At 30.4% G+C, this 10,889-nt stretch overlaps 1 protein-coding gene across 1 annotated transcript; it reads right to left on the reverse strand.

Moving 5' to 3' along the window:
- Positions 1-9,090: 9,090 nt before the first annotated feature.
- On the reverse strand, positions 9,091-10,671 carry LOC124532563 (tRNA-specific adenosine deaminase 1). Its single transcript, XM_047107518.1, has 2 exons — positions 9,569-10,671; positions 9,091-9,414 (listed from the first exon to the last, which is right to left on the reverse strand). The coding sequence occupies exons 1-2, from the start codon at positions 10,492-10,494 to the stop codon at positions 9,105-9,107; spliced, it is 1,236 nt and encodes a 411-aa protein (XP_046963474.1). The 5' UTR covers positions 10,495-10,671; the 3' UTR covers positions 9,091-9,104.
- Positions 10,672-10,889: the final 218 nt, after the last annotated feature.

Consider the following 10,889-nt stretch of genomic DNA (forward strand, 5'->3'; position numbering starts at 1 on the left):
TGATTATTTTTGAATATTAGACTTATTATCTCAGCACATTTAATATTCCATTAAAATCATTCTAATTTAATTATTTATCACAGGCAAAGATAACAATGTTAATAAGTGGCTATTTATTTTAGTCGTGAGCTAAACATTTCGTAAATACAATCGCGTGTCAAAACTCGTTTATTTGACTCAACAATAGCAACGTTCACACTCACCCATTAAACAATACATATCTATCCATCTTTCAACCTTTTAAGGGGCGTTATTTTAGTTAGAACATGCACCGGCACCTATACTATGTCACTATTAAGAAACCTGTTACAAAAATGTAATTTAACAGTAAAACACAATGGTTATGCCCTTATGTGGTATTTTGTATACAGATTGAATACATTATGCAATAGGTTATAAATAATCAAATAGTGTTCATTTTTGATCACAATCTTTATTAGGATTAAAAAATTTCTATTATACAGACTAGATCTTTTTTTTATTTGTGATACAGGTTGTCATATTGAAAACTTTTAATAAGAATCGTAATAATTTTCGATATGAAATTATAATGCACTTGATTAGGATTAAAGGCCCTGCTAAGTCGAGCAGAACTAGACTCTGAGTGGACCCTTTTTTCAACACGACGGTGTTTTAAAATTTTTCATCGCAACCACGTTCTAGGAAAAGCCTGACAATAACGGTTACCATTAAATATATTACGAATAGACTAGTTAATAACATGTTATATTGACGTATAATGCACGGCTAAGCTGGTCAGTTCAATGTGTTGTAATTGTGCACAGGCATTTTTATGGAATATAGGAGAAGCACTCGGAAAACTTTTCAAAATCCATCTTCTATTTTGGAAATTAAACATTTTGCATGAAATCTATGTTTCATTAGTAAAGGCAGTCTTTTGAAATTCCATTCCATAAAGGGATTAAATAAAGGATGACAGTTTTGTGGAAGCTAGTTATGTTTTTAATTTGAATGTAGAAATGGTTGTTTGGGCTTTTGCTTAACTTTAACTTTTAAGTTAAGATATTAACGACTTATAAATCTGTAATATCTAAGAGGTTTAAATTTTTATTATACGGCTCTTTAGGAGCACTTCTCAAGAAAAGCTAGTCAATAAGAAAGTCAACTAGTTTGAACTAATTAGATTCGTCTTAATAAGAGCTAATTACTTCTTCTGAACAGATGATGGAACTGGGAGGTGGGTGACGAAAATATATAGTAAATTATTTAGATTTTAGACTCACTATGTTAATTTTAGTAAATTATTTGCTATGTACCTTTATTTCTTTAAACTTTAATTGAGAAATGTAATTAGTAAGGAGGACTTAATACTCAAGGGCGATTTTTACAAGTCAATCTTGATTCTGAAAAAAAACCTAAGTTAAAATATTAAACTAAAAATGTACTTATACATCAATCGATGTCATTTTTGGCAAGGTTAGTTAACATCTCATCATATCTCTAGGCATATAATTTTCAGGAAGACATGCTACCTGTTGAGTTGAGAATTATCAATGCACGGTTGTCCGATAGATTACGCTGTGGTCTATTTAAGGTCCCGTATTCCCGCATCATCCTGTATTAGCATAATATGTCACTCTAAGTAGAGTAAAAGGTTTTAGTAGGCATATATTGAATGAAAATTTTCCAAGATTACAGGAAATAGAAGAGAACGCACTTTCGGTCAGGGAGAAACATAAATAAAATAATAAAAGTTTAAAAAACTAACTATAATAAGCCGTAGACAATGAAAAAAGCTGGTTTATAGTTATTTCGAATTATCATTACTTTATGTACTTAATTATTATAATAATAATTTATTCAAATACAAGTTGACTTAAGTGTTATTATGATTTGCTTTTGAAAGCGTTAATAGAACTGAATGATTTCAGTTTTATTCGGTACTTGTCATAAAAGCTTGTAAAGTTCACAGGGTCGCAAAGAGATGAGAACGTCGTTGTTAAAACGAATGAGATTGGGTCAGCTGATAGCCTTCGGGCATAATTTACGATTCTTTTCAAAATCAAGTTCATTGAAATACGTGAACGATTTAGCGTTTACATTTTCATTTTTTTTTAAGTTCGTTATCGTTTTATAACTAAATTTGTAAAATATTTCAAGATTAATTTATATCCTTCTTTGTCCTGCTTGATTATCTAAATGAAATATTTCGTAACAAACATTGTGATTAATTTTCCATAAACAAATGAATGATGATTACAAAAAGATATTGCTTATTTTTAAATTACCTTGATCGAAAGCTCATCAAGGCTGTGTAAGGTAATTTATTTTATTACACCAAATGATCATTATCGTATCAAAAGCAAATCGAAACGCATTATCTTCCGATTAATTTGGCCATGTTTTTCTACTCTAAAAAGGTACATATATGCAATTATAAAATGGCAAGTGAAAATTTTAGGGTACCTACATCACTTGTTGATAAATGTAAAATTTATTTATACCTACCTACTGAAAAAGAAAAATCTTACTTTCTTGTAAATTCAGTAAACTACTATAAGATGATATGGATGACAATTTATTCAATTACCAAAATTACTATCATTTATATGAATATGTAATCTAATAAATAAAAAATATGTAATGTAATATGTATCATTTGTATAAGATGAATATTTTAATTAATAATTTCAAAATCAAATTATAATTGATATACCTTTTTTTTCTAAGGGGTATGTGTATGGGTATATGTAGTGAAATGTATTTGTAGTATTTTATATTTGTTTTATTTAATAGTTCTTCGTTCCGACTTCTTGGAGGTACTCCAGTACTAGAATAGTTTTCAATCCTTTTATAGTGAGTGTCTACTGTCTACATTGCGAACGGAATAACTACACTACGCACGCTTCATATAACATTTTTAATAGTTATATTACTGGACATGTACCTATTTTAAATGATCTACTAAAAACTTCTTTTTTTTAACGTTTTTAATTATAAACTATAAGATATTCGGTAAGAAATTAGTCAAAAATGGCTGGCAAAGCCAGTTGTAGTAAACAAAAGCGTAGAGAGCGATGGTTACTTTAAGTTTTACTTTAAGTTTTGGACTTATGATATGTGATTAATGATATGTGACAACAATGTACCTAGTACCTAAATAGTCAATTATAATGTTTTAATTACTTCTGTTCGGAATTCGTATTTGCAGACCGAAAAACTTTTGTGCATATTATGCAGCGACATTCAACATAGTAATATGATGATAGGTATATCATAAAACATATTGGTATGAATGCTATTATAATATCTAAATCACATCTGAAAGCACGTCAACACGAAAACAATAAGTTTAACTCATAATAACGTAGCAATATAATTTATTTTACAAAATCATCGCTTCTACCTCTCAGTCTAATTTCAAAATTGTGAATGTATCGAGTGACAATCAAAGTTTTATATGGAAAACAGCAACACCTAATATGGGGATCTTAAGCGTTATTACGATATTCTTGTGCTTTAAAATTGTTCAATTAATATCAGTTATTAATAAACAAACTTTTATTGGAAATATAAAATCGTAAAATAATTATAATGACAATGTCCTTGATGTAACGAATATTTTTATTTTGAAATCGTCAAGCAAGTATAACTTACTGTCGGTGATTGAGCCGAGTGCCAAATACATTGTCGTTTTTCTCCTTGTTATATAAAGTGTAAATGCAATACAAACATTCATTGTATATTTTTTTATAGTTTCCATTCTCCGATTAAAATAACATATCTATCTACATACTTAACCTTATTATTGGCTCTTGGACATTTATGAAGAACTAAAAAAGTTTTTATTGTACTAATAAAGAATTATAAACGACGGCTACAGATAAAATACGTAAATTATGTCTTATTACATATATATAGGTATATACAGGCTGGTCTAGAATATTTTCAAAAATTGACACAATATATAAAAAATTCAATTGGTCACAACTATATTTAAGATATTGGTCATCAGATGATACATAACAAGTAGCTTGAAACAAGCCCCAACTCCGAGGAAGAACTTCTGGGAGTTTAAGCTTGTTTCATACCTAATTGTAGCAAAGTATTCGATTTAGTGGTTTAGCAGGCAGGCAGCCGAACAAAAAAAATGAGCAATTAGGTAATTGCTGAGAAGAAAGAAAGATGTTATTGCGTTATATACTTAGCGATCCCGCCTCAACTTCGTACGGATTTAATAACCAATAAAGAAAATTATATCATATCAATACAATTTCAATTTGTATTCTATAGCACTCGAGAATAATGCGTCGTTAGTTCCAGAGACAACCAAGCAAACAATACTTTTTTACCTAACATTAGCATATGCAGTACCTATACATTTTTTATACTTTTTCTAAAAATGATTTCAAAATCAATAAAAATTACAATTAGGTACCTAAGTATTATATTATAAACACGTGAACATCGTTCGTTCTTATGGTTATCGTAAAAAGAATTAATCACAAATAAGTACACGTTTCTTTTATCAGCTATACTTACATTGACCTATAAGTGCCAACCCGTACACGAAACCAAACTGATGACTACACCCAGTCATATTTTAAATTTCTCCTTCAACTTGAAATGCCCGATAGTATTGAATATTGATCCTCCTTAACCGTTGAGCAAAGGCCACTAATGTAACTGTAAATAACTTACATGGACTGAGACCGACTGGACTTCTTTACTTTTACATAGAACTTGTGAACCTAATTTTTTACATTTTAGAAATACCCTAGTAGGTACTGGTTCGTACAACAGGCAAAATGAATAGGTAAAGTATATATATTAAAAATTTCTGTGCGGACAGAACCCTAAAAAGGCTATGTTTTAATAAAATTAATTGTAGCATAGATTGAATTTTTAATGCAACCTATTGTTGTATTTTCAAGCGTGAATTTATTATTAATTTATTTTGTATGCACAAAAATGGCGGACCGTCCCGACTTCGCACGAGTGGACTTAAGTTATTTTTATATTTTTACCTATATGTATTTATTTTTGTTGCTTTATTCCGACCGTTTAACAATGATCGTTCTATTTAAACTTATTTATACAAAAACCATTGTGAATTGTTTACCTAAACCTTTCTTACGAATCCCGATGACTATTAGCGAAAACCGCATGTTCACAATAAACTCCAAAATTACAGAATGAATTTCCGTTTAGTAGTTTTGAGTTTATCGCGATCATAAAGACAGACAGACGCGGTTAGGGGACTTTGTTTTATGAGTAATGTGTAGTGATAGTGATAATCTATATAGTTTTTATTTACCAAAACACTTTATATTTCTATCTCTACACGTTTATTAAACTATTATGAGAATATTATCATACTAAAATAAAATTTGAAACTCATTATATCATTCGGTTGCAATCTGTGTTTGTTGGCACAGTGAGTGTCAATGAAAGCATTTAGCAGTCTAATGTAAATTGTAATTCCTCCTTTTAAATGAGTTTCCTTACGGATTGGTCTCACCAAAATAAATTAAGATATAAATTCCCCATAATCGGCTTTGACGACACCCACGTTGAGATAGGATAGCAGTGTTTCATCCTGTCTGAAATTATGCAGCTTGTAAAACTGGTATCTGCCTAATCACACAAGTAAAGTAATGGTGTTTTAACCAACCAAAGCCCACAGCTGAACTAAGACTTATGTCACCGCGCTGGTTATCTCACGATGTATAATTTCATCTTCTCTTGAAATATAAAACAAATTAAACTCATGAAAATTGAAAAGGGGCCCTTGCCTAGCTTTGAACCCGCTATTAGCTCTTAGGATATATGTCTAAATACTGGGTCATCTCGGCTTCTTAATACAAAAATCATAAATTCATTATATCATCACACTAACCTTCTCTAGTTTCGATTAGGTTTAAATTAGGTACTATAGATATTTGGCCAAAAAATCCTACCAACTTAAAGCACTCTGGGGCACTGTTAAGACTTATGGATACCACTTTATCAGAAATAAAATAATCCAATCCAATAAATAAATAATTGGGCATATTCTTAAAATTTATATCTTATGAACTATTTGTGACACATACTTTTTTAAAACAAGTTGCTGTTCAATAGTTGAAAATCAATAAATTGAATAATGATAATTACCACATAGTAGTATACATGACAATGTTGTGACTTTCTTTAACATCGAAATTTATTGTAACTTGTAAACAATCAATGACTGACATTATCTCCTAATAATCTGTTTGCAAATTAAACAGAATTTTTTTATATTTCTGTCAAAATTAAAATTCAACCTACAATTTCAAAGATATTTTGCACTAATTAATTGATTAATGTTATTAACGTTTTGCTTTTACCACATCGCCTATTATTAAAAAGCATTATTTCGATGTATTGACCATAGTTATGTATATATATTTAAATATTTGTAAATCGTTTTGGTATTTTATTTGTTAATAAGTCTTTGTACAAGTCCATCTGGGTAGTTACCAGCCAGGATATCATCAGATATCCTACCGCCAAACAGCAGTACTCAATATTATTGTGTTCTGGTTTGAAGGATGATTGAACCAGTCGAACTACAGGCACAAGGGACATAACATCTAAGTTCCAACGGTTAGTGGCGCATTGCCGATGTAAGGAATGGTTCTTATTTCTTGTAGCAGTCTATGGGCGATTGCGACCTACCGATACCATAAAGAAGTGTTTATGTATTTAAAATTAGCTACCCTGCATTAGTATTTTTTGTAAACTATTTATAAAGTATAAATCTAATATAATCTACAATGCTCTGTATGTATGTTACGGAACTCCTCATAAACAATTGGACCGGTTTCGATGATTTTTTTTGTGTATTTTTAAGTGAGACCCTGGATAGATTGAACTAGCTGGCGCTGCGATTAGTGCTTAAACAAAATTCTTATTTCAACCGGAGAAAAACAGAATGGACAGTTTATCTATTAAAAACTACTGTTAATATTTTCCTATACTTATTTGCAAAATAAAATAGAACAAAGTAGGTAATTATATATTTACCACATTAAAAATTTCCAATGATATAGTCACACAAGTTACATAATCTTAAAGTAAGTGTAAGCTGATATAGTGTTAGCTTAATTACAACTTTGTATAAAACAAAATCGCTTCCCGCGTCCCTATGTATGCTTAGATCTTTTAAACTGGGCAATTGATTTTGATGTTGATCGGATTTTTTTAATAAAAAAAGTAATTCGAGGGGAAGGTTTATATGTATGTATAATATAATATGCATAATATATCAAAGAATCTCTGATAATTTTAATGATTTCTAATGTGATGTCCTAAATAAATACATTTTTTGCGCTTACATTGCAAACGCTGGCTGATCTATACACCTGAAAAAGTCCGCAATATCTATCTATGTTAGTGAAAAATCAAAACACCCATGTTTTTACGAAGCGATTATGTTGGGATTTTAAGCGATACAGAATTAATCCTTCACCAATTAAGTAGGTACCTTAAACATATTGTACATTTAATTAAAATAATGACCCGACTGAAAAAAATGTGCGTGTTGTACTTAAGGAAGTAGTAATAACTATATATAATATCGGCATTGCATCCGTGCAAAGCCGGGTCGCTAGTTATATTGTAAAGATAAATCAAATTAGCGAATAAAAAATTTCTACATACAAAATGGCCGCCACTAAAAAAAACAATGTGCGATGTTAAAAATAAACCCAATACCGTTATGAAACCTGGTTATATAAGTTTAAGATGCTATATCGGCCACACAAACAACATATGATAGTACCCACAAAGATTACGGACGACCTGCGCATGCGCTCACCTGCTATGATTTATGTCCTAGAATAGGCATTGTACTGTCACAGCGAACAGCAAATATAAACTTATGAACCTAGTCTCAAAGGTATTCATGATAAACAAATCCCGTTTACAAAATAAACCTACTGATCTAATAAGTAATGCTATTTAATAAATAAGTATACTCGTGAGTGGATAAATAAAATTGTGAATACGATCTAGGATTACTAGGTAATATTATCCGCATCACATTGTGTAATGTGACAAAATAAATTATATTTTTTCGTTACGTTATACGGAGTAATGAGGACGATGTCATGAAGAAGCATAGACGTGGATGGATATAGAGGTAGGGAACGACCAAAAACACGATGGATGAATTATTAAAAGTTTTTTTTTTTTTAAATGAAATATTATAATCGAATTTGCCTTGGGCGTATCTGTCCCTCACTCCAGGGCCACGACTCAAAATAATTCTGAAGTCAATCCATAGGAACTTATGCCATCACTCTATCGATTTTAGAAATCTTCTTTGAATGTGTTTGCCTGTCTTTTATCATCTATATATAATAAAAATAAATAAAAGCTGTTATTATTATCACTGTACCGATTAATCTAAAACTTATTTCAGTTGTAATTCTATTAAAATAAAGATATAAAAAGAAATTTGTAGTTGCAAGTAGGTATACCCTGCTCTTAGCCAATACAATTGCTCTATGCTAATTATATTCCATCATTCTTAGTACAATTCACTATCACTCTGAATAAACGAACTTATAGAAAGTAGGAATAAACTGCTAAAATATCATATACACATGCATAGCAATAGCAATGGCGTGACCCATTTGTGCTATTGGAGAAAAAATAGATAATCGCCGTAAAGACAGGGCAAAAGATCTTTCTCTCGGCGGCTCATTGTCAGGAACAGCAACAAAGCTGTTATCACAAGATCTTCTATCATCACCCTAATTTTTAAAATAAATGATTGTGGTAGAAAGTTCAAATCTTATGCCGGCACAATAATATGAATGCGAGACACCAGACACAGAGATTAATTATTACTATAGAGCACATTATATCAATATTTTATAATATAGATAAGGGTACTAACAAATGGATCCCCTGAAGGAAAACTTTCACCACCAATATGCTTGACAAGAAGTATAGAAAGGTATTAAGTAAGAAATATAGAATCTCTTCTCGAAAATTATGAATGCACCAGCAATTCAATACACTTTACTTATATATATTTTATTGATAGTTCTTAAATTTACTTAGCTAATAAATTATAGATAAGAAATTTTAGGTAAATAAAATTAAAAATGTCAAGTTGATTTATTATTTAAACAAAAATTCCAGATATCTGGTTTAGATGTCCATATTTTGAAGAAAGTATCTCTTGTTTCAAGCCAATTTTTTTGATATCTGACAGCCTTTCTTTTCATTTTGTTATATTCAATGTTACATAACAACTCTTCACCACAGACAATACTACACAAAGTTTTTTGTTTGAGTAAAACTTCATGAAATTTCTTATAAATGTTGTATTTGCTGATACATAAAGAACTACTAAGAGAATTTGCCTTTTTCTTTGTTACTCCTAGTTTTTGACCGTGAACAGCTACTTCCGTAAAACTGAAATTTAAAAGATTGCATCATGAGTATGCCTTTACGTTTATGAACAAAACAATTCGTAAAACAACTTTAAAATTTTTGTTACACTAGCAGATTTGTTCAAATAAATGGTCCAAATGACCAAAAGTATGAAGATATAAATTGTCAAACTTACTTTTGACTTGTTTTAATCCAAACAATACTTCCAGCAGCTGGCCTCTTTTTATCTTCCCCTCTAATATCAGGAAATATTTTTGAACATCTACAGAATTCAGGAACACAAAAAAGTCTCTTATCAATAGCATCATCACAGTTTCTCTTTAATAGAGCTCTTTGTAATGATATATCACAGTACGGAACGCCAGCACCAAATATAAAATACCTTATAAAGATTGGTTCGTATAAGAGCATATCCAGTAAAGCTCCTTGTATTCCAACATGTATCCACCGAGCCATTTTATCGCTGCACGAAACTGATAATGTCCTGTCACCTCTTCCAGGTTTAGTTCTCACTTGTCCAAGTAAATGATAGTTTTTTCCTGGTAATTTTGGATCTTGTTCTGTGTGAGGCAGACATTTTGCTCCTGTTCTATGAATATCCAGCTTTTGCCTTTTAGTTTCAATATGACAATTATCATCCTGAGCTTCTCTTTTACTAGATATAATCATATAACCAATATCGTCTTCTTCACCCATTTTGGTCATTATTGATGCATCCCCACATGGCATCTGCGATGAATAAAAAATAAACTCTATATTATCTCTTAATCTGAATTTTTCGCCTTCTTTATGGAATATGGATTGTTTGTTTTCTATGGTATTCATTACATTTTCATACAAGTATATCAAAAAGCCGCGTCGTGCAAAAGTTTCGGCATGCGAGTCGTTTAAAATATTACCTGCAGGAGACATTTTGGAGGCTCCAATGCATTTAGAGCCAGTGCCTAATGAAACAACTTCGTAAGTAGCACTAACTTTATCATATTGTACTACACAAGATAGTACGGTCCATTCATTGTTTATAGGTTTACCTGATTTTGGAAGTTTTTCGTACAAGTTTATGCATTTTTCGGCAATGGTATCGGCACATATGTTAGGCATTGTAGTTCCATATGATAAATATGAATTTCAAGAAAATTTCTAATTTTTTTCGAATATTGTTACTTATTTAGAACTTGTAATTTTAGTTAATTATATGATAATAGGTAATAGGTAACCATTAAAATTAAAAAACAATGTCAATTGTTAAGTGTAAAATTACTCTTGACAGTTGCAACTGATGACAGTTGACAGATATATTATTGCCAATGTTTTTTTTTTTTTTGTAGTTTTGCAGACGACCACAGATTACATTACTTTAGTGATGACCAAAACGTATTCGTTATAACTCTACTGATTACAGTTAATTTAATAATAACAAATAATATCATAAATATTCTGAAGAAACAAAGTTGAACCAACCCATATTGACATAATATACCCGATTGGAACTTTGC

This window comes from Vanessa cardui, chromosome 9 (genome assembly GCF_905220365.1).
Source record: "Vanessa cardui chromosome 9, ilVanCard2.1, whole genome shotgun sequence".
Classification (NCBI taxonomy): domain Eukaryota; kingdom Metazoa; phylum Arthropoda; class Insecta; order Lepidoptera; family Nymphalidae; genus Vanessa; species Vanessa cardui.

Bases quoted from the DNA above. Each gene is read 5' to 3' on its own strand.
- LOC124532563 (XM_047107518.1), bottom strand. From the start codon at position 10,494: ATGCCTAACATATGTGCCGATACCATTGCCGAAAAATGCATAAACTTG. The intron at 9,415-9,568 runs GTAAGTTTGACA...TTTAAATTTCAG, and splicing joins TGGATTAAAACAAGTCAAAA to TTTTACGGAAGTAGCTGTTC.